Raw genomic sequence first — 26410 nt, forward strand, 5'->3', positions numbered from 1 at the left:
TATGCCTATTATCACATCCATCGCTTTGTTGTCTTTATTCAATTTTCATGATGTGGATCACATATATCGAGATAACAGTTATTATAAACATTAATTTTATGTTCTAGATAAAACTGAGCTAGAACAAGCTTCATCTTTTCTGGAACAAGCCGCGGCTACCAACTTGTTAGAGTTCATAAAAACTTTATCTGATATCTTGAGACATGGAGGTAATAGCCCTGTGGCTCGCATGGCAGCTGGTTTGCAACTCAAAAATCAATTAACTTCCAAGGATCCATCTGTTAAAACAACCTATCAGCATCGCTGGTTAGCCTTTCCTGAAGAAATCAGGAATTATATTAAAAAAAATGTGAGTAGTACCAAAGTTCAAAATTTTTGCCCCAATGATATAAGTTATTTCACTTGGTTTCTAGGGGGTTTATGCAACCAAACCTAATAATTGGTAACTAAGACTATACCTAAGAAAAGTGTCCGGTTTATGCACTTGTTAACATAACCACAATGATTCTTCATTGGATATTTTAGTATACTATGAAAAAATAATTCCATATAAACACAAAAAATGTTCAATACTCTTTAAATAATTTTTATTGTTGGCCAACTTTCTAGGCTTAGATCTTATTAGTCTTCGTCAAGTTTCCATTAACGTTCGCTTCGATTTGTTATGGCCGAACTCTTAATTTAGTCTCGGTGTGTTGCATAAACCCACTTTTGCCTTTTTCAGAACTGAAGTTAGTATTTACTGTATTTTGCAATGAAGATGGATTTTTTTATGTTTCACTTATGTTGAAACATTTATGAATTTCAAAACGTTCATGTGTACCACCACTAATAATCTGTAATGGTTGATGCTGTTTCTTATAAAAAAAAGGACAAAAACATTAAAATTCTCATCTTTTAAATGTCTCTTCCACTCTTATATACTACTTAAAATCTTGTGTACTACTACAAATAATAATCATCTGTAGAGGTACTTCTAAATCAATCATTTGAGAAATTTTGTGAATGATTGGCATTTTCAATTTCTACTGCATATGCTAGAAATCACAAGCTAAAAGGTAAGACCTCAATCTGTAGGTTACCCAGGCTTTTAATTTTGAGGTTTGTTTTCAAGGAGAAGGTAGGTTATCTGAAAAACCCAAGTATAAGGTTCCAAGTTCTGCTGTTAGTTTTTGTCAATGTTACATGCAATGATATGTTTCCTAATAGTAAAAAGTAACTGATGGATTCCTGTCAGCGTGATGTTATACTCAGGTAAAAATTCCACTATGTCAGCAGTGAATGAAGAAAATAGTATTGGGGCCAAAACGCTACCCTGTTGCACTCCCAGCTCCAGTTGCGAGGTATCTCAGCACTGCTTACTAATAGATCCGTCAACTTTTTTGAAACAAATTTGGACAAAGTGACTTCTATTGGAAATATATGATTCGAACCATTTGGCTGCAATTCCTCGTATGCCACAAAACCAAAGTTTTTGTAGCAGTGCCTTATGAGGAATACAGCCAAAAGCCCTACTTAAGTTGCAAAAAATTCCAACAGGAAAGTTTCTTTTGTTGATCTCGGACGATACATCATTATAAAAGTCAACTGTTGCAATTAGTTGTTGTGGATTTTTCCTTTCGAAAACCACGCTGCTGGTCTGGTACGAGTTTGTATTTATTGATGATGGGAGTTAGTCTGTCTGGCATAAAGAAAGAAAGAAACTTTATTTACCTCAAATTACAATTTCAGTTACATTTGAAAATATCTGCAATAACAAAATTTGCTTAGGTACGTCATACTGAAAATATAAAAAAATATACATACATTACATAAGGAAAAATCTCACAGTTCAATAGTTATGACTCACAATATAAATACACATATATATATACACACATACTCACATATACATATATTAGGACCACTGACAATTGAATACCTCATCAATCTTATAGAAAGTTCGGGTGACAAGTGATTTTTTTTACTTTGAACTTCAATTCTTTTATATGATGGTCTTTCCACTCACTGGGCAAAGTTTTATATATTTTTATGGGAAGCAACTCCGTTTCTTTGGCTGTGTTTTGATTTTACATCTTGGGTAGCCTGATATCTTTGTTTTGTTTTGACAGCAAGACCTCACATTCAAAATATTGAAATATTAAACAAAACCATACATATTTCTAGAGAAGATTTAACACAAAGAATAGTACCTGATGCAGTACAAATACAGGCAAATTTACCTGTACCTGAAATACCTGAGTTGAGACGTTCTGACCGTACAGACGACAGGATGACAAGTTCAGTTTGAGAAGTGCCTAGAAGATGACAGTACAGAAGTGTGTATATATATATATATATATACATTGGAAAAGTCTAGGGATATTTTTATAACATACTAAATATCATAAAAATAAATGCATGAGGTCGTTTAATTTCGATTAAATTGGTACACTCGACCACCCTGTAGATTTCTATGGGTTGAACAAAGCCTGCAAAAACGGTAACTAATCTTTTATCAAGTTTTTTACAAACTGTAGGTTTTCGGCTCAAACGAATAATCTGAAAGTGTCGAGTTTGTACATTCTATGCAGTTCTTGCTCAGCAATTAAACTGGAAATATTGTGCTTTAACATGGAATGCCATCACTTACCATTGGCTGAGATGAATAGAACTGTAGGGCTTCTTCAAGGTGGCATGCGACAAAATGATGTAGCTCTTCGTTTGGGGGTCTCCCAAAGTGTTATCAGTCGATTGTGGCGGCGTTTCCGTGAAACTGGCAGTTCAGCCGAACAACATCCAGGGCGAGGACGCGCTACAACTGCAGTTCAAGACAGATTTTTGGTCTTAACCGCAAGAAGACAACCGACAATCACAGCACCTGAGTTGGTTAACGTGTTGCAGCAGACGCACCAGGTAACCATTGGTCGTGATACTGTCAGAAATCGACTGCATGAAGCAGATCTCCACAACAGAAGGCCACTTAGATGTCCACCTTTGTGGAGAGGCAATCGCGGTAGAAGATTAGAGTGGTGTCAAGAACATCAAAACTGGGATGCAAATGATTGGGCCACAGTTTTGTTTACAGACGAATCCAGATTTGGATTTCATCCAGATTCTCGTCGAGTAAGACTGTGGAGACGACCTGGAAATAATGAACGTCTGAATGAAGGAAGTCCACACATACAGTAATGCTATGGGGCGGAATTATGATCGGCGGCAGAACCGATCTCGTTTTTCCAAATCGCTCCCTCACAGCTCGACAGTACCTCGACACCATTCTTCTACCTATCGTCCTTCCGTTTGCTGGTGCTGTTGGTGAAAACTTCCACCTAATGCACGATAATGCTCGTCCACATGTCGCGTGTCTAGTGACTGACTGGCTCACCAACGAAGGAGTTGATGTATTGCCATGGCCAGCACAATCACCGGACCTGAATCCCATCGAGCATGTGTGGGACATGCTCCAACGAAGAATTACTCCGCATATGGGGAACATTCACACAACGTTTCAATTGAGAGAGCTTTTAATCGCTGAATGGGCAAATGTACCTCAACAAGACATTGACAATCTCATTTTGTCGATGCACGATAGATGTAGGGCCGTAATAAACCAGCGTGGAGGCCATACTTTGTACTGATTCCAATTTTTTTTGTATTATGATTTTTTTTCGGGGTGCCAAAGAAGAGCAATTTTTTTTTTTAGTTTTGCTTATATGCGCACTCAGTATTTTTGACCATTTAATAAATTTTATTGTAAGTTACATTCGTTTAATAATCACCCGTCAACTTTTTTTTCCCTAAAGCGATCTAAAAAAAAATTATTGCCATTTTTAAAAATATCCCTAGACTTTTCCGATGTGTATATATATATATATATATATATATATATATATATATATATATAGCTGTAAATAGCTTTACAAATTTTATATACATTTTTATATGTATTACAACACCTTAGTCTTGACGTACCTACACAATTATGTTGGGAATTTATCTCATAAACATTTTTGGAATTTTTAAAGGTCAATAAATATCTTATCTTAGATCAGCAGAGGAAATATCTTTCTTTAAAAAAAATATCATATACATATTGTGTAATTGTTAGATTATTAATCGATTACAATTTCACAATTTGGCGTCCTTCATATCATGTGGATATTAATATGCTTAAAAGTTTTCAAAACAAGTTTTTAAGGTACTCTGCATACAAACTGGGATATCATATCGGTGAATATGACCATAAAATTATATTGGACATTCTTAACTTGAATACTCTGGCTCATAGAAGATTAGAATCAGATCTTAGACTAATTCACAAAATAATCAACGGTACCAATAGCCAAGAGAACAAGAAATACAGAAATCTTCAAAGTGTCCTTTTATCATGCCAACTATGATCAGAATGACACTCTCAATGTGGATTTGGAACTTTTTAATTTTTCTTAGAAATCATTTAAAAAAGACTGAAAATATTGTAATTAAATGTCCATTCTTTTTTTTTATCTTTTTTACTTATGCCTAGCTGATACGTCTAGTACATATATGTATGAATTTGTTGATTATTTTGTAAGAATCAACAATGCTTTGAAAAAAATAAATAAATGATCATTATAAATGCAAAACGCTGTGCAAACAAAATTTTGTGGTTCCATTCTGATTTGCCACATCTTCATTTGATAAAGTCGGGTAGAGTACTTTATTTGACCATTTTACATACTATAGTATCAAATTACCTAGAACTATTCGTTCAGGCCAGTCTCAACTTACTTACGCTGTTGGTTAATGGACTGAAACTTATCAGAAAACAACTACTCCCCCGGCTAATACTACGAAGGACGCTGTAGTATATTTATGGCAAGTAACGAATACAGAAATCTATGTTCAGAGTTACAATGGTGAAATAATCCACAAAAAAAATAAAAATGAAGATTTTAGGTTAATTGAAACCATAAATATAAAATCAACAGACTGAGTATTTAATGAGGTCTTTCACAAGTTAAAAAACCTTGCCACATCAATAAATCTTAAACAAAGTAAATAGCTTCTATATAAATCAATGTTCTAAGTCTATCGTCATGACAACAAATGAACATACAAGTTAACATCCAATAAATATAACCCTATTTCTTGCACCGATAACTGAACATGAAGTAATCTCTACAATAATGTCACTAAAAAAATCTAAAATCGGTTGGCTATGACGAAATCCCGGTAAAACTCTTGAAATATGTTGCACGTGAACTATCAACACCCCTAACAATTATTATAAACATGATGCTTAATAAAGGAATATTTCCTGACAAATTAAAAATAGCTCATATAAAAGCAATCTTCAAAAAGGGTGACAAGGATCAAATAAAAAATTACAGACCTATAGCATCACTATCAAATATTAGTAAGATTTTTGAAAGGATCATATATAATCGCCTTATATCCTACCTTGAAACATTCGAACTATTAAGTGATACACAAAACGGTTTTCGAAAGGGTAAATCGACAACAAGAGCAATTTATCAAGCTTTATGTTCAGTCATAAATAGTCAAAACAACAAGAAACATTGCTAAATAAACTTGAGGCTTATGGAATCAGGGGAACCTCAGCTAACTTGATAGAATCATACTTATATAATAGAAAACAGTACGTGGTCGAAAAATGTCACATCACAAATGAGGTTATAAGGTCTGATGAACTAACAATAATTAGAGGGGTACCACAAGGATCAATTCTAGGTCCATTGCTGTACATTCTCTATACCAATGAACTACAAATGGACAACAACTTAAACACTATACAATTTGCTGATGACACAACCGTTATCCTTGAAGAACAAAATGGAGATGACTTAGAAAGAAATATGTTCGATGCTTTAAGTACCCTGGAAGCTTGGTTTGCACAAAATCACCTAAAGCTGAACCCTAATAAAACACAGGCAATCAAATTCTCACAGTCAGCTGAAAATGATTATACTTTTTCGGATGGTAAATCAACAATAACAACTAGTAAAAGTTCAAAATTCCTGGGAATTGAGCTAGATTTTAGACTAGATTGGAAATCTCATCTGGATACTTTGTCAGAAAATGTTGCAAGGCATTGCTATACCCTAAGAGTCATCACTAAAACAATAAATGTTCAAGCGTCAATGTCTGTCTATTATGCACAAGTCCACTCAAGACTTAAATACGGCTTAATTTTTTGGGGTGCATCTGTGAACGTTAAAAAAATTTTTTCACTTCAAAAACGTTGCCTTAGAATTATTTATAAATCCAAACAAACTGATAGCTGTAAACCTTTATTCATAGAAAAGAAAGTACTGACCCTATACAGTCAGTATATTCTTGACAGCATAATGTTTATTAAAAGCAATCCAAAGCTTTTTAACGACTTTGATAAAGCACACATCTACCCAACAAGAAATAAAGCAGATTTGGTTACTAATATTCCTAATTTTACTTTTATTCAGAAAAATATACCGTATACTCTAATAAAAATTATAACAAACTTCCAAATGCACTAAAAAGCCTCTCTAAAACAACACTCAAAAATAAACTTAAAAACTTTCTTCTAAATAGAGCATACTACTCAACTGATGAATATTTTAAAGATACCATCCCTTCAGATTTTACCTGCTAAAATGTCTCACATTTAATTGATTTTAATTTTTAAATGTTTTTAACTGTATATTTATTACACTGACATGTTCTACGCTCATCTGGGCATTTTACTTCATTGTAATTGAACAAATAATAAATAATAATAATAATACATACCTCAATGTTATAAAAACAGTGTTGGAGGAGAGACTTTTTAATAGTGGACCTGAATTTTGCAAGCCTTAGTGCTTTCAGAGACGAGTGAAGATATATAATAATAATAATGTTGATTCATGAAAGCTCAAAATTTTACAATAATTGAAGTAAATGTATTTTAAGTGAATAAACAGGAAAAAATCACGAAGCTTCAGTATAAAACTATCGCTTGTATGTGATATTAAACTTGAAACTAAAAAGTATAACACTATAGTATACAATGACAAAAAAGTGGTATAAATATTTTGGAGCACATAAGTACATAATCTTGTTGAAAGAAATTACAACTATACTAAAACCAATAATGATTGAGAGTAGAAGTAAGCCCAGTTGATAGCAAATCGGGGGCGTGCTTATTAATTTTTGAGAGGGTTAAGAATGAAAGAAAAATTCTTAGTACAATTAGTAAAAATATTCATACACATTTTTTATTTATTTCATTAAAACTTTACAATATCGTAATTTACCTAATCGTTGTAGTCATTAGGTGGGCCTTATGAAAACGGAGTAATAATCGTGGTAATTATAGTAGGTACCAAATAAATTAACAATATTAATTTTTTTCACTATTGGGTTGCAGCAATTGATAAGTGAACTCTTTATAACTATTCTCAAGCTTTCGAGTAACTTAAACTCATCATCAGGGGTACTAGAAAATACAAATTTTTGATAGTAGAATATAATATAAATGTAAATGTACAAATTTTCGTCTAATCTTCAACCTCAGATTCGTCACTGTTGCTACCGCTATCATTATGATTGGTTCAATATTGTGTTCAATACGGTTGTCTACGTCCCACATTTTTTGCTCTTCTTTTAAAACATGCTGCATGCATTTCTTCCAGTCTTCTGCAGAAACAGTTCGAATAGCTTCTTTTAGGTGATGTTGCACGTCCACTAATTTAAATGTTGTTTTCTCGTGCCACATATCCTTTTACTTGCGCCCAGATTAATTCTATTGGGTTTAATTCGCAGTGGTATGGTGGTAACCTTAAAACTGTAATTCCACGACTCAACGCCATTTCATCCACTGCGAATTTTTTATATTTGTCTGTGTGTAATTTTGTTAGCTGAAGTAGTTCTTCCTTTGAACTATCTTTGTTATATTGGATGTTCTTATTAATTAACCATTCTTGAATTGCTGCTTTTTTCCATGATTGTTTCGGTAATGGTTCTAAATGTCGACTATGGTATGGGGCATTGTCCATGACGATGACAGACCCAGGTTCCACAAGTTGAATGATGCCTTCAAACCATTTTTCAAACACCTCCGCCGAAATTCGTCAATTTTTCTTAGATAGTTTCTTTTCCATGCTATTATTTCTTGACGTTCAATGAGAATGCTTTTCCTGTCAACTTTTCCGTACGTAAATTTCATTTCTTGTACAAGTTTCCTAAAAGTTTCTTTACCCATTTTTGGGACCAATTCATGATCGCTAAGTGCCTCCAGAACTGTTTGTAGTGTGGGCAGCTCATTTCTGAAAAAGAAACTGTGAATAGTTCTGCGTATACTGGTTTTGGCTTCTTCATCAACTGTGATTTTTTTTCGTCCGCTACTAGTTTTTGGCGTTTGTACATCCCCATGAATTTCTGCTTCTCTTAATATTTTGTAAATCGATGATTTTGGTACACCGGTATAATCAGAGCACATATCAACTAATTTATCTTTTGTAATTGTGGAACTTAATGATGTAGAAATGCCCGGTTGGTTATTCGGAGGTACACACGTAGAATTACAGCACATATGCACAAAGTCATCTTTTGGTGGCTGATGATCTCTTTCAAGACAGTGAAATACTCGCAGTACAATTTGTTTTTCTCTTACTGACCGAGACTCCGACCGTTTTACCTTTTTCGACGTGGAAGGCCCGACCATGTCTCCCATTTTTTGAGTAGTTTGAGAACGGTGTAGAAATATAATTATGTAACGCTTAAACACTTATTAGCACTATTATTTTCACCAATTGTTCTCACAACACGTCGATTGCTGACTAACTTAACTGTAAAACGTACAATTCACGCTGTATAATTCACAAACCAATGATACGCTCATGGCTGCAAGTACATTAGTGAGGACTGCAACGATGAGATGGAAGTTACGGTAAAGTGACAAAGACAGAAATATCGTTGCGTACAGCGTTGCCACTAGTTGTAATAAATATCTAACACTATACAGAAAATAATGAATTTTAACTGATCAGTAATCAGGAAATGTATAAGTATTACTCATTACAAGCTCATTACTGATTTTTGTCATAAATAATACCTTTTAATCGTACTAGTATTGTGTATTATCTATAATTTGCCACAACCTACAACTCTACTGCTTACTATATTTTGATTCTGCTATAAACTGGTAACGTAAAATTTAGATATGACAACGCGCTTTACTCTCAATCATTATTGGTTTTACTATAGTGAATGTATAAATGGAATTGTAAATAATTATTTATTTTATATTTTATTATATTCCTCCTTTCGAATACTTATAGTAAATAACATATGTAAGTCATATTTGGGCTTTGTCATATTCAGGTATTCTCTTATAGTCTGTTTGTTGTCAGCTTTGCGTGTATGCATGCTATTATATACAAACGGTTGGTGTTTTAACTGTAATTACTTTTTGAAAGTTTGGTTGACAAAATCATGAAACAGTGACCTTCCGGAACGCAGAATCCAGCTTTTTATAAATTTTTTGTACATAATAGAACTATTTAATTTTTTTATATACTCTGGTAGCATATTATGTAGGCGAGGTCCGGGGTAATCTGAACATCGTTGTCCAATTGCTTTTTCTGATTTAGGTATCTTGTTTTGTTTGTTCCTGGTACTATAATTGTGATCGACAGATTCAAGTTGAATTTTATTGTTTTTCACATTAACTGATAAGTTGATGCAGTAAGCCTGCCTTACGTCAAATACATTGGCCTCTTTAAATAATTTTTCACTGGAGTATGTAGCTCTTCTTCCAAGGATAATTTTCAGTATCCATTTCTGAATAACATTGAGCATTTCCAAGTGACAGTCATCAACATCTCCCCAGCTAATTATACCGTAAGATATATGTGACTGTACCAGAGCATAGTATAATGTTTTCAAATGATTAATATCTAAAAATTCTTTCAAGTATTTGAATTTAAATAAAAGACCTCTCAGTTTTCCTACTATATTTTCAATTTGAAAATCCCATCTCAGATATCTGTCTATCACAATGCCTAAGTATTTGATGGAGTTTACTTCTGGAATTTCTGAGTTATTTCCGAATCGTAATGAACCCATATTGGGTAAGTGATTGGAATAAGAAGTGAATGATAAGTACTTTGTTTTATCTAAAATCAGAGTTAATTGGTTACACCTAAACCACTTATCTATTTTTCTAAAATTAGTTTCAGCTTTCGTTTTTAAATTCACCCAAGTATCAGATTCATATGATATTGCAGTGTCATCTGCAAAACTTATTATTTTTCCCTTGTTATCAAGGTGTAAAATGCTGTTCATATACATCATATACATCAATCATTCTTATGATACCAGAAATAAAGATTTACTGCAAGTTCCTCTTCATCGATTGAAGAAAACACAGCAAGGATGCGATTATTGGGGCGCAAAATTATATAATAAAATTCCAGACTTTGCAAAAAAGAAACACTCGAATGAATTCTCCATCTGGCTGAAAAATGTCCTAATAGAAAAATGTTTCTATTCAATAGAAGATTTTATAAATGAATAATACATGTACTACATCTCTTGTAGGTTTACATGTGTATGATAATTTTGTATATATTTATTTATTTTATTTTGATCTGTGCATCTCTGTGTATATGTATTTTAATTTTAATACTAAGGAAATAACGACGTTGTAATGTTTCATTTACAATGAATAAATTGATTGATTGATTATGAATAGAAGAGGACCCAGCACTGTTCCTTGAGGTACGCCATATGTAACAGTCAGAGGATCACTGGGAGTACCACATATGTCAACTTTTTGTTCGCGATCTGATAAGTAACTTTCCAAGATTTTATGAATATTTCCTCTTATCCCATAGCATTCTAGTTTGTTCAAAAGCTTTTCATGAATAACCGTATCAAATGCTTTTGAAAGGTCGACAAAGATACATAAGGCAGGTTTTTTTTTTCAAATTATCTAAGAACAATTCGTTCAGGCCAGTCTCAACTCCCCACACAGTAGGTTAATGGACTGACACCTATCAGAAAACAACTACTCCCCTGGCAAATACCACGAAGGGCGTTGGATTATATCCGACAGGTGTCAGTGCAGGATTCTTCACAGAAGTTATTCCTGCATATGCTCTTGGCGACATAACTGCCGCAATAGATTTTCAATCATTGGTACACACTTGCAGACCGGTTTCGGGCTGTTTGGCTACTCGTCAGTGCAAGGTAGTGTATATCATCAACATAAAGTCGATGATTTCCGATAATTGAAAATCGAATTCCGTCAGAGTATCATTCCTCGAACTAAGCTGAAGCATACGCCCATCTGCCTGTGAACGAGATAATCAATTGCATATCCGAAATTTGCCCAATTCCTCGTATAAGGAAAGAAAACTTTCACATATAGTCAGTGGGCATACTTGAAGACTGAAGATATGCCCACTGACTATATGTGAAAGGTTTTTTTTGTCCAAATGCATTATAAATATTACTTGTAAGATAATTGATCGAATCTTCTGTTGACTTTCCTTCTCTGAATCCGAACTGAAAGCTAGAAATGATGTTATGTTTGTTCAAGAAGCTCAGAAGTCTCATTTTGAGTATTTTACCTTTACCAGAATAGTCTGGCGTTTCGGACGTGTTCTACGAGTAATAAAAAATGAAACTGAAATTGCCCAAGAGTTCAATGAATATTTTGTTAATAGTGTTAATCTAATAACGGATAGCATTGAAACCCAAGAGTTATGGTCAAACCTAGATCACAACCTATACAGACCATTTAAAAAATTTAGAGCAATCACTTTAAAGGAGTTGAGAGAAATTATTAATTCTTTGGATAATAAACACAGTATTCATGAAATACTAAGTTGTAAAATACTTAAACAAATATTTGAAACGGCTGGTCATGCTATACTTAATTTTATTAATACTTCTTTACGAACGGGAAAAATTCCACAGGGACTTAAAACCAGTACTATTATTCCAATCCAAAAAATCAGTAATACTATAAAAGCTGATGAATTCAGACCTATTAATACACTACCAGCCTTAGAAAAAATTTTAGAAATTACTGTTTATAACCAATTGTTGGAATTTATCAATGACAATCAAATCTTATTCGAAAGACAGTCAGGGTTTCGAAAAAACCATTCCTGTGAGTCAGCACTCCAGTTGTCATTAGGTAAATTTAATAATGAACTAGAGCACAACAAATATGTTGTTTCTGTGTTTCTCGATTTGAAAAGGGCTTTTGAGACAATTGATAGAAATATTCTTCTTGCTAGGCTCAAGAGATATGGTGTAGGCGGTCAGACCTTCAATTGTTTTTATGATTATTTGTCTAAAGCAGAGGGTAAGAATTAACAATACATTTTCAAATGAAATCACAAATGACAAGGGTGTTCCTCAAGGTAGTGTTTTAGGTCCACTGCTTTTCATAATATATCTTAATGATATTAACTTATTTGTGGACTGTGAATTCATAAATCTGTTCGCAGATGATACATTATTAGCATGTAGTGATACAGACTTGGATAAAGCTATTCACAAAATGAATTCCATCTTAGTCAGTGTTAAAAGATATCTCGATATCAATAAATTGAAATTAAATGTAACTAAAACCAAAGCCATGATAATTACTAATAAATTTAAATACAACAAAATTGGGATAAATAATTTAGACATAAATATTGATAACAAGAAAATTGAGATCGTCACAAATATAAAATACTTAGGAGTCCAACTCGACAATACACTTTCTTTTGATAGCCATTTCGACTATGTTCATAAAAAAATTTCAAAAAAATTATACTTATTTTCAAGAATTGCTAGTAATTTATCAACAGCCACTAAAATAACAGTTTATAAAGCAATTATTCTGCCTCATTTTGACTATTGTGCATCAATCATATACTCTATGAACTTAAATAAAATTAATCAACTGCAGAAATTGCAAAATAGAGGCATGAGAATTATTCTGAGATGTAATAGATACACACCAATAAATTCAATGTTATCCACCCTTCAGTGGCTGCCCGTATCACAAAGGTTACTGTACTTCGCAATGATATTTATTTATAAGATAATAAATAATTTGTCTCCTTCTTATTTCATGAATATGGTCAACTACAATTATGAAATCCATGAACACTATACTCGCAATAACTGCAATCTACATATTGTCAGAACAAATTTTAAAAGTAGTATGAATTCAGTATTTTTTAAAGGCTTCATTAAATTTAATGACCTACCAACTGACGTAAAAGACTGTTTATCAATAAATGTCTTCAAAAGACATTTGTTAAAATATATAAAAGAAACATAACTTACATTTGGATAAAGTTGTAAATCTATGTTTTATATGTTAGTTTTGATTGTGAAATATTTGAATTGTTTCGGTATAAATCTTCTAATGTTACCTATATAACTAGCATTACTAAGTAGAAATAATGAATATTATTTGTAAAATAATAGCACGGAGCGATAGAACTATTTATTGTTACTTGTAATAGTTTTAAAATTACTGAATAGCATATATTAGTTACTTTTTCTGTTCTCTTTTCCTATTTTTTTTTTATTGTATATTAGGAAAACCTATTTCTGAAATAAAGAAAGATTATTATTATTTTTTCAATTATTTTCGCCAAATTTGAGATGAGTGAAATCGGTCTGTAGTTGATTATGTTCAATTTATCTCCACTCTTGTAGAGTGGCTTGATAATTCCAATTTTGAGGATTCTTGGAAAACACCCTGTATCAAAGCGTCTATTCATCAAGTAAGCCAGAGGTTTTTTGATTTCATTAGATATATCCTTCAGTGTTTCCGAACGGATGTTATCGGGACCTGGTGATTTATTAAGTTTTAATTCCATGATTACCTTATGAACCTCATTTTCATCAGTGTCGCGAAGATACAGATACATGGTGTCTTGCAGAGTATTTCAGATTCATTGAAATTGTGAGGTACTGAAATTCCATCAGCTAATTTTTTTTCCTATTGTACTGTAATGGTAATTGAAACTATCAGCGATTTGTTTATTGTTCTGTACTATTTTTCCATTTTCCAGTTTGATTTTTTCTATTTTGGTTTCGTTTCGAGTTTTATTTCAAATATTATTAACACACCCCCAAAGCCCTTTTGAGCTATTCGCATTTTTATCTATAATTTTTTTCGAGTAGTTCTTTTTTGCTGCGTTGAAGCAACCTATCAACATTTTTGGTTTGCTTTTCCCCAAGAAATGGGGGATTTTCATTAAAAAAAGATTAAGTAATGCCAAAGTTCAACATTTTTGCCCCAGTGAGGTTTATTCCATTTGGATTTTCTGATTGACTCGGCCGTTACTTGGTGAATATCCATAGTAATGTCAAAAACTACACCTCAACGATTTGATCTCCACAAACTTTATTTGAAAAATATATCACAACATGTTTCGCTAAGACATTAGCTTTTTCAAGTGATTTGTACATCAAATTATCCTTACATTACTATTTATATACTACAGGTAACCATAATTGAGACTACCTCTAAGAAATTACCTGAACCTCTACATAACGTACCTGTTCAATTATGATTACCTGAAGCATATTGCCTCACATCTACATCAATAATAATAATAATAATAATTGTTGAATATGTTGAATTTGTTTTCTTATTGACATAGATCGTATGATGTTCCTGGATTCGATTCCTAAATGTCCTGCCAGTTTGACCGATATATATCTTAGGGCACGTTCCACACTTTAATTTGTATACTCCTGATTTCTCGAATTTGGATGTTTCGTCTTTATTATTTTTTACTAACTTTCCCAACGTATTACTTGTTCTATATGCAGTATTAATATATGGATTAAACAAAAGACTTTAGGACCTTTCAGGTAGTTTTATTACCTGCATTGGCGTGTATTTGGGTATTTATTCAAAAATACTTTATAAACTAATGAATATGTTTGTTTGTTTATGTACAGTCAATATTGTTACTACATTTCAATCTAAACTATTTACATAATGATGAATAAGCTTGTTTATTTAGGAAGATATTAAGTATAAACAAAAATTATGTTGCCTCATCATCAGATTATTCTTTGTCGAATTTTATTATTGAAGGTTCTACAGTTTCCTCAACTGAATGATGTGATTTTCATATGTTAATCTGTTTTTGTATGTCATGTTCAATACATTTTTTGCTATTTTTTGGAATCAATATTTTTTAAGAACTCCTGACATCTTTCATTTTGAATGTGTTTTTTCTTGCACAAAACCCTTTACAATCGAGTTCAATGGGATTAAGTTTGCAATGATAAGGGGGCCGATGCAGAATAATAGTATTTCGTTTCTGTATCATCTTGCAGATTACATAACAGTTGAGCTGAAAAATTCGTAGGTTAATATAGAAAAAAAATTCTTATTAAATTTGATTTCATTATTCAATATAGTTGGCTTTGGGGTCGATACAACAGTTATGAGGGTCATACAAGATTTTTCCCAACACCAAACCGTTATTTTAACACCTCGACACGTGTTTCGATCACCAAGTGATCATCTTCAAGAGTTTGGTCTTCCTCTTGAAATGAAGAAATGGCTGATTATTATTATGAATTTGAATGTATTTATTGAATTAGGATTTCCTAATATACAGGTTAGCTAACTTAAAATATAATATAATCAACAATTTATATAAATAATACAACTTTATTTACACATACATAATTTGAACTGAACAAAAAGGAATTTTTCAATTTCCATCATGAATATATTTTAACAGTTCCCTTTTGAAAATCTTTAATAATAGAGTAGATTTAATTGAATCAGGTAAATCATTGAATTGGACAAAACCTTTAAAAAATGAACTGTTCATACTATTTCTTGTATTTGTCCTATTTATATGAATGTGACTGTTGTCACATTCATAGCAAGTATGGTGGGGTCATTTTATTTAATATTTTATAAATGAAAACCATGGAACAATAGAATAATCTTTTGGATTGTCATTATATTGGTGGATTTGAATACTGTTCTGCAAGTTTGGTTATAATTTAAGTTGTTGATTTCTCTTTTTTGAACTATGAAGATTTTTTCGATATTTTGATTACTACCCTAAAAAATAATTCTGTATCGAGCAACCGATTCCGTACGATATTCCACTTAGTTTGTTTGCGAGGTTATCAATATGAGAAGTCCAATTCATGTCCTCGTCTATGTGGATTCCTGAAAATTTGGTGTTGTGGAACATTTCAAAAGAGGAGTTTTGAAGGTCCACCCTAACTGGATAATCAATGTTGTCTTTATTCTAAAAAAAATATGTGTCTTCCAGTCGTTTAGTTCCAGTTTATTTTTATTGAACCAGTTCTTAGTTTTGTTGAATAGATCTGTAATATATACCATCATCTCTGGGAAGGTTTCACCACCTGATAACGGACTTGTGTCATCTGCAAAGATAGTTTTGAACTGACGTTGGTTTAGGTTTAGATTACATAAGTCGTTCAAACAAATGGCGAACAAAAGAGGGCCGGCAATGCTCCCCTGCGGAATTCCCACGGCTGTGGGATGGATGTCGGATTCATAGACTATTCCATTTCGTTTTATTTCTACGGATTGAAGGCGATCTGAACCTCCAATTTCATATCTTTCTAATTTTATTAACATGCTTTGGATAAATCCAAAAACATCCCGGGAGCTATCAATTTTTCTTCCATCATGTTCATTATATTTTGTGTGAATTGATATACAGAGTGGTCCAACGAAAAGTATGCACCTTACTTTTCTCCTTTTTTTTTGTAACTTAACGCAAAAATGCTCGGACAGGTCAATTTTGCTTTTGAGGGGGACACATTTTAGATGTATTTTTCTACCTGTGCCTTCAACCCCCTAGCGAGGGTGAGTAACAACCCTAAAATTTTAAATGGAAAGTGGGGTCGAGCGATATATCATTTGAAAGGGCACAAAATTCTCTTTCCAATGATACCTAATTTGTTGTATTTACACTACTTTGAAATGTGTAATTGACTTGGTAGAATCCTACTTCAGCAAGTGCTAAAAATATGACCCATTTGCTTCCATACAATAATACAGATTTTGTTCAAATCTATTCCTAACATTCTGTAGCATATCAGGTGTTATACTTCTGCACTCTGCTGGAATTCGTTGGCGAAGATCTTCTATGGACTCGGGCTGCGTAGCAAAACATTTATTTTTCAAGTGTCCCCAAAGGAAAAAGTCTAAAGGCGATAAATCAGGTGACCTGGCAGGCCATTCGATGGGGCCTCTCCTTCCAATCCACCGTCCAGGAAACCGGTCATCTAAAAATTCTCTTACCGGAGCAACATAGTGAGGAGGTGCTCAATCTTGCTGGAAATGAAGCCGATCATCATTATGATTTTGGTCATTTTCAATTATTTCTGTTATGAGAGGATCAATTGTATCTTCAAGCATGTTCAGGTAGACCTCACCAGTTAAATTCCCAGGAATAAAAAGTGGCCCTACGATATGACTAACTAATATGCCATACCAGACATTGATTTTTTGAGGGTACTGGGTATGGACCTCTCGGAATAAGTGTGGGTTACTGTCATCCCAGTAACGGCAATTATGCCTATTCACAGCTCCATTCAAAAAAAATGTACTCTCATTGGAAAAGCACGTGTTGAATGATAGGTGCGGATCATCATTTAGTAGCTGGCTCAGTTGTTGACAAAATTGCAGCCTTCTATCAGGGTCATCTTCATTGAGTTCCTGTACCAATTTAATTTTGTACGGATGAAATTTATAGGCTTTTAATATCCGTATTATGGACGAATGGGAGACACCTGAGGCTGCAGCAAGCTGACGGGTAGTTTGAGTATGATCCAATTCAACATGTCCCAAAACAGCGACTTCCACTGCTTCATTTCTGATCGGTTTCCGTGGCTGGTGTTTCACATTACAGACAGATCCGGTATCGACAAACTTTTGGACTAACTTGGCAACGTACGAATCATTCACATTTTTCCCGGGATGACTGTTATTAAAGAGGCGAGCAGTAAGTCTAGCACAACTATTATGTTGATAATAAAGTTTAACAATTTCAACTCGTTCAGGAATGGAATAAACCATTTTTACAGTAAAGTTGAAATAATTTCAAAAGCAATCGAACTGAATCGATGAACATTTGCCTAAATTCTTTTTATACACTTATCTGCTGTTGTTATTTGAACCAAAAAAGGCACGAGAGAAATTGAGGAATGTAGTAGTGAATGTAGTAGTGATTTCTTGCATTGATGTAGCTATTCCAAAAAAACTAGTTAGGTCTTCTAATGACAAATCCAATTATCCCAACTATTTCTCAACCGATTTAATAAGAAAAATCAGGCTAAAAAATAATCTACATAAGAAAAATCGAAATAATACATGTCCACACTTACAACATGAGTACAGCACTCTCCGGAAAGAGATCAAAGTCCAAACTAGGCTTGAGTATCTGAATTATCAGCGTTTTGTAGAGGATAATGCTAGTATAGATCCTAGCAGTTTTTGGTCCTTTATTAAGTCTAAAAATAAGCAAAGTGGCATTCCTCAGGTAATGCATTATGAGAATATGCCAAAAATAGAGCTAAAGGGTATAGCAGATGCCTTTGCGCAATATTTTAGTTCAGTCTATGAGCCCTCTGATAACGATTATGTCTGGGGCCCGACAGGGCATTTTACTTTTTCAAATATCTCTGAGGATACAGTCAGAAACAGTACCAAGAAATTAAAACCAAAAAAATGCTATGGTGTGGACAATATTCCTCCATACATTTATAAGGGATGTATTGACTTTCTTGTGCAACTTCTAACTTATCTATTTAATGAATCTCTTAAATGTAAAGTGTTTCCTTCTGCTTTGAAAATGTCAATTGTTACACCAATTTTTGAATCTGGTGACAAAAATCAAGTTAAAAACTACAGGCCAATAAGTATTACGAATACATTGGCTAAAATTTTCGAAACAATCATCTATGATGACATCTACACTCATTTTAAATTTAAATTTGCAGAACAACAACACGGTTTTCTCCCAGATCGATCTACAGCTACGAACCTTTTTTTATTCACTCAATCTGCTGCTGAAGCTATTAATAAAAAGGAGCAACTTGATTCAATTAAGACTGATTGTGCAAAGGCATTTGATAAAGTTAATCATAACATACTATTAAAGAAACTTGGTGATCTTGGATTTTCTGAGGCAGCTCTGCAATTTATAAAATATTATTTGCTTGACAGATATCAGCAAGTCAGGGTGGGGCAGTCATTATCTGACAGGTTTTCTGTAACATCTGGGGTGCCACAGGGTAGCAACTTGGGCCCACTTCTTTTCATAATTTTCATTAATGACCTAGCTCACTGCATTTTACACTCATTTTGCCTTATATTCGCAGATGATTTTAAGCTGTTTAAGCTAATAACGTGTCTAGAAGACTGCATGAAATTGCAGGAAGATCTTGATTCAGTTTGCAGGTGGTTTGAAAGTAACAAAATGTTAAATATCGATAAGTGCTCAGTTATAACATTCACAAGGAAAATTAACTATATTTCTGCTTCTTACAAAGTAGAAAATGTTCCACTTATGCGTAAGTCTGAGTGTAAGGACTTAGGTGTTTATTTTCAAAGTAACCTCAAATTCAACACTCACTATGAATATATTGTCAACAAAGCCTATAAGATTCTTGGTTTTGTTATTAGAAATACAAAAAGCTTTAGAGATGTTGGGTGTATTGTAAAGTTATTTAATGCTCTAGTTAGACCTCATCTTGAGTATGCTTCTGTTATTTGGTCACCACAGGGAGAGACCAACGCAGATTTGTTCAAAAAAGATTTCTTAGATATCTTTATGTCAAAATTTATGGCTGCTATCCCATTATGGTATCTTACAGAAGCATGCTCAAGGAATTTAACATTGTTACTTTACAGAGCAGACGTGCATTACATTGTATACTATATAATTAATAATGTAAAGTACAAGGGATCATCTCTGGTCAACTATGTAAAATTGTTGGTGCCTAAGGTAAACCTGCGTAGACAGGACAAGAGAATATTCTTTATCGGCCTTTCTGATAACTCGCCAATCACCCGTATGCTAAATCATTGCAACATTTTAACTGAAAATAGCACCGTGGATCTTTTTACTAAAACAAATGCCAAAGAGTTAAGGGCCTACTTTTTCTCACAGCCGGATTAATTTCTAGGTATTGGGTAACTTAATTTATAGGTACTTGTATACATTTTAAAAATTGTAATAATTTATTCGATTTCTTTTTTGTTTCCTTTTATATTTACTGTTTTGTTTCATTTTAGTTAGTAGTTCTTAAGCTTATTTTGTTACTGTAGTTTTATCTCTCTTACTTTTAATTACAATTCAATATTGTGTTTGTAGGAGTAAAAAGTAAAAGTAAAATGCCGTTTTTTCCGCATTTTCATTAACACCAAAAATAACGAGTAAATGTTCTTGCTTTTTTTATAACCATTCAAGTAAATACAACAAGTTAGGTATCATTGGAAAGAGATTTTTGTGCCCTTTCAAGCGATATATCACTCGAACCCACTTTCCATTCAAAATTTTAGGGTTGTTACTCACCCTCGCTAGGGGGTTGAAGGCACAGGTAGAAAAATACATCTAAAATGTGTCCCCCTCAAAAGCGAAATTGACCTGTCCGAGCATTTTTGCGTTGAGTTACAAAAAAAGGAGAAAAGCAAGGTGCATGGGAAGCACACATAAATACTGTATGTTCGAAACTAAGCACTACATGCTATATAATAAAAAATCTGCGAGATACTGTATCAGCAGACATCTTGAGACTATGTTATTTTGGAATGGTACAGTCTACTCTACAATATGGCGTGATCTTCTGGGGGTCGTCTTGTCACTTTGAAAGGGCATTTTTATCTCAAAAAAGGATAATAAGAACGATTTGTCATGCTCATCCAACCACAACATGTAAACCTTTATTCAAGAATCTTCAAATACTAACCCTTCCATGTTTATATATTCTTGAACTGATTATGTACATAAAACGTAACCAAAAATAACTAATGAGGAATGAAGACACTCATATGTATAATACTAGGAATAAAGAAAAACTTCGACAACCCTATTCAAGGTTATCAGTCTGTGAAAATTCACCAAAGCATATTGGTATCAAGTGTTTCAATAAAATAAGAGATTTGATAGACGTGAATCTGAATGACATTCTATTCAAAAATAAATTGAAAAACTTTCTTCTTGAAAAAGTATTTTATAATGTTGAAGACTTTTATAATTCGTGATATCTCATAATTGTAAGACTGACTATTGTATGTACAATTTATCTGGTTTGTTTCCGATTAACAACTTATTTGTAGATTACCTTCTTTTCTTTCTTGACTAGTCTGATAAGTGTTATGTATGTGTATGTATAATGCCTTGTATAACCTTTGATTGATGAATAAATTCTATTATTATTATTATTATTATTACTTTTCGTTGGACCACTCGATATGGCCATTGCATGGCCATTGTGAAGATTGGCTTCACAATGGAGGTTTTTAATCCTGTTGGGAATATGCCATACCCCGTATTATACCACGCCGCCCGTGCCATATAAAGAAACTGCCGACGTTCTGTAACTATTCACTTTTTGTGCCATTCGAATCGACTTCGTATATACTTTACACTGTTGAATATTTGCCTGTCATTAAGAAAACCTTGTACACCTCTTTCTGAAAGTGCTGTTATGAATTTTTGTTTTCAATTGTATTTTTTTTTCAGGTTGTTGGAGCCTTAGGTACAGAAACTAATAGACCCTCTTCTGCAGCACAATGCGTAGCCTATATTGCGGTAACAGAATTGCCTCAGAGGCAATGGCCAGATTTAATAGCAAATCTGGTCAGCAATGTATGCCAAGGAAACTCTACAGAAATGCAGAAAGAAGCTACCCTGGAGGCCATCGGCTACATTTGCCAGGAGATTGATTCTGATGTACTCGTAACCCAATCGAATGATATATTAACTGCCATCGTTCACGGAATGAGAGCCACCGAACCGAGCAATCACGTACGTTTGGCCGCAACGCAAGCTCTGCTCAACTCTCTGGAATTCACCAAAGCCAACTTTGACCAACCTACCGAGAGGAATTATATAATGGAAGTTGTGTGTGAGGCAACTCAGTCTCCCGAGTCTCAAATAAAAGTCGCCGCCCTCCAATGCTTGGTTAAGATAATGTCGTTGTACTATCAGCACATGGAACCTTACATGGCTCCGGCGCTCTTTCCGATCACGCTGGAAGCGATGAAATCCGAAAACGATGCCGTGGCTTTACAGGGCATTGAATTCTGGTCGAACGTGAGTGACGAGGAAGTAGATCTCGCGATTGAAGATTCCGAGGCTACTGAAGCGGGAAGGCCTCCAGCTAGGTAAGTTCAGATATGTGGCACAACACATTGAAAGTGACTTTAAAGACTTTATTTTCTAACGTATTCGAAAACCACCCTTTGATGTGAGATATTCACTTGATAGTTTACAAAACCGTGACACGTGTTTCGCTATAAGATAGCATCTTCAGGCGTCACAATTCTGTTTGAACCAATTCTGTGTCGTGAATAATTTACCTATCTGGGAACAACTGAGAATAATGAATAAAAATTTTTCCTATGCTATCCTTTTACCTACTTTTAATTGATTCAGCGAGAGATATATAATATTAATAAGTTATTAGGTATGTATAATCATGATACACATACATTGTGTAATAGCCAAATGGAATAAATTCTTTATTTCGGTTACATTATATATCTTAACACGTCAAATTCAAATTATAATTTGACATACTTCAACGGAAAAATGCTACCCCTATCTTCAACCCCCAATTTTTTAAACGGAAAGTTTAGGCTTGTGATATGTGTGTGTGGTTTAAATTTTTTGGCTTTGGGAGAACCAATTAGCCAGACTGTTTTAATAAAAAACTATTTGAAAGTAACATTGAATAGTGGCTCAAACATTTTTTTTTCCTCGTTTTTTGCTTTTGAGTTTTCATTTCTGTTTGTTTTTCTATTTATTTTTTCTTTTTTTTTCTTTTCTTTTTCTTTTTTAATTTTTATTTCATTTTTTTGTCTTTCTTCTTTTTAAATAAGTTTTTTATTTGTTTTATATTTTTGTTTTCCATCTTTTTGTTTTATTACTTTTTTTTTCTTTTTATTATTTTATATGGATTTTTTTTCATTTTTTCAATGCGTTTGAATATAATATGATTCAATTTTTTGGGAAAGAAAGTTTTTGGCTTTCTACTACTCCATCTGATACAAAAAAAGGGATGAGAGAATCTTCCAAAGAAAGGAAGGAAGTAATCAATTTGAAACTCTATACATGAATGTGTAGATCATGCAAAGAAGTAACTTTCAGTCACAAACTGACAGAAAGTCCTCCTGAAACAGCTACTTTCATATAAACATTGAATTACACAAAAGAAAATAATTCTTTCGAAACAAATACTTCTATATGAACACTGAATTATACAGAAGATACTTTTCTCTACTCAGTTTGCATTTCAAACATTTGTTGTGGAATAAGAATCAGATATCATTCACATGAGTTCTACTTTAAATGAATGGTATTAAATTGCACTTACATGGAACACTGTCACCCTCACAGGTATACACCCATGTTTCGCCTTAAGACACTTGCCTTAAGGCTCTTCAGTACCAAATTGGATAACATTATAGAAAATACACACACTTCATTCATGAATTACGATTTTGAATGTCACGGAATAAGCTTGATCTGCTTATGTCATCGATGACATCATAATGACATTCATTCACTTATTTGATTTAATCCCATCCAAGAGGAATCTTATTTGAATTGAAGGGGTTATATTTTTAGGAGTGATTAATTTTTTGGGAAAGAAAGTTTTTGGCTTTCTACTACTCCATCTGATACAAAAAAAAGGGATGAGAGAATCTTCCAAAGAAAGGAAGGAAGTATGATACATGATCTACACATTCATGTATAGAGTTTCAAATTGATTACTTGCTTCCTTTCTTTGGAAGATTCTCTCATCCCTTTTTTGTATCAGATGGAGTAGTAGAAAGCCAAAAACTTTCTTTCCCAAAAAATTAATCACTCCTAAAAATCTAACCCCTTCAATTCAAACATACATTGTGTAATAGCCAAATGGAATACATTCATTATTTCGGTTACATTACATATCTTGACAAAATTCCGAAACACTTCAAATTATAATTTGACATACTTCAACGGAAAAATGCTACCCCTATCTTCAACCGCCCGTCGAATGACAGGTACAACCCCCAATTTTTTATACGGAAAGTTTAGGCTTGTGATATGTGTGTGTGTGTGTGGTTTAAATTTTTTGGCTTTGGGAGAACCAATTAGCAAGACTGTTTTAATAAAAAACTATTTGAAAGTAACATTGAATAGTGGCTCAAACATATATTTTTTTCCCTCGTTTTTTGCTTTTGAATTTTCATTTCTGTTTGTTTTTCTATTTATTTTTTTTTCTTTTCTTTTTCTTTTTTAATTTTTATTTCATTTTTTGTCTTCTTTTTAAAAAAGTTTTTTTATTTGTTTTATATTTTTGTTTTCCATCTTTTTTTTATTATTTTTTTTTCTTCTTTTTATTATTTTATATGGATTTTTTTTTCATTTTTTCAATTCGTTTGAATATAATATGATTCAATTTTTTGGGAAAGATAGTTTTTGGCTTTCTACTACTCCATCTGATACAAAAAAAGGGATGAGAGAATCTTCCAAAGAAAGGAAGGAAGTAATCAATTTGAAACTCTAATCTGACCTTTTTAATTAATCTCTCAACCTCAAAAGGGATCTTTCCTACCAATCTTAAACTTGCTAGTGTATCTCCTATTTTTAAAAAAGGTGATCCTAACAATATGGATAACTATACAGCAATTAGTATTCTTTCAAGTATCTCTGAACTTTATGAAATTAACATAAAAGAACAATTGGAATTCTATTTCATAGCAAATAACTTGTTATCGCCCTCACAACATGGTTTCACTAAGAAAAAAAGTATAATCCAGTCATTTAAGCTTAAATTAGGTAAGAATCTCGGAATTCGAGATACCCAGCTGTAAGTCTGTAAATACTTGTATATTGACACCCTAAAAGTTGTCTCAAAACCTACATATGGTAGGGTGTAAGCAACTATTAAATTTCAAGGTCAAAGGTCACAAAAATCGGTTTTTTGCGCTTTTTTTGGAAATATCTCATTTCCTATGGGTTTTTTGATATTTGTATTTATTATCAATATTGTAGAATACAAAATTCTCTACAAATTTTGTTTAAAAAAATTTTTTATACGGTGAACCGTTTTCGAGATAGAGGGCGGAGAGCACGCGGTCACAGCATCACTTCAGGTATAGTTTTATTTCTTTTCAATATTGTACATTGACGTTTTCCTCTTTTTCATTTGTACTTCTGCTCTTGTGGTTATACAAATCAATCTGAATAAATAAAGAGATTATTATTATTATTAACTCTGCAGTGTAGATGGATGCTTCATTGGGAAGTATATACATTTCAAAATATTTTGTATTTGAACGATAGAATGCGAAGCCTGTTTTCTCTGATATTTTTGATCCATCTGTGTAGATATAATCAGCATTTGGCCACAGCCTCTTGATTATTCCTGAAAACTCTCCCTCACAACTTATATTATTTCTTTCCATATAATGTACTTTAAAATCGTGGGATATTATGTCGTAATCTTCTGTATAGTATGGAAAGTTATAGGTTTTGTAGATCGTTTTGTCATAAGAAGACGATCTGGTGAAACTTTCTACCAACAAATTCGTTTTCTTTTTCTGCCAGTATCGATGAGTGAGTGTGAAAATTGTAAGTTGATGAAGTTTGGGAATCAAATTTGAAGATTTTGCTTTGATTCTTGTCACAAATTTGTTACTGAGCAGTTGTCTTCTTAAGTCTAATGGAGGTTCCTTAGCTTCGGCTTCCATAACTGATATTGGCGTTGACGGAAGATTCCTCAGACATATTCTCAGACATTTATATATTTGGATCTGCACCCCATTATGTTCCACAAAAGGTTCTAAGGATATTAATACCTTTTTCTGCTTTCTGTCGAATTTGAGTTATATGGTGTTTCCATGTCAGAGATTTATCTAGGATAATACCCAAGTATTTGACTGACGGTCGAATTGGTAGGACCCACGGTCCAGATTTTGTATGAGATGAAAATTGTATTCTTTTTCTGGTGAATATGCAAATCTCTGACTTTTTTTCCGCAATCATCAATCCGTTTTTGTCCCTCCACTTATTTACATTTTCCATCTCTCTCGCCAAGTTTTCAAGTGACTTTTCAAAAGACAAATTTTGTGTGTAAATGTCATCTGCATATTGTATTATCTGAGAGTCTGTTTCAATACATTTTTCTGAATCTCTTGTATATAATATATACA

At 33.1% G+C, this 26410-nt stretch overlaps 1 protein-coding gene across 2 annotated transcripts in view; it reads left to right on the forward strand.

The window, feature by feature from the left end:
- Positions 1-26410, forward strand: part of Fs(2)Ket (Importin subunit beta Fs(2)Ket) — a 53767-nt gene that overhangs the window by 245 nt on the left and 27112 nt on the right. For both annotated transcript variants that reach the window (XM_074176631.1, XM_074176632.1), the window contains exons 2-3: positions 108-349; positions 21729-22372. In XM_074176631.1, coding sequence (XP_074032732.1) covers positions 108-349; positions 21729-22372 — 886 coding nt within the window. The remainder of the gene's footprint in view (positions 1-107; positions 350-21728; positions 22373-26410) is intronic.

This window comes from Leptinotarsa decemlineata, unplaced genomic scaffold (assembly GCF_025532065.1).
Source record: "Leptinotarsa decemlineata unplaced genomic scaffold, Ldec_3_MD MMD2_tig00001973_RagTag_RagTag, whole genome shotgun sequence".
Taxonomy (NCBI): Eukaryota; Metazoa; Arthropoda; class Insecta; order Coleoptera; family Chrysomelidae; genus Leptinotarsa; species Leptinotarsa decemlineata.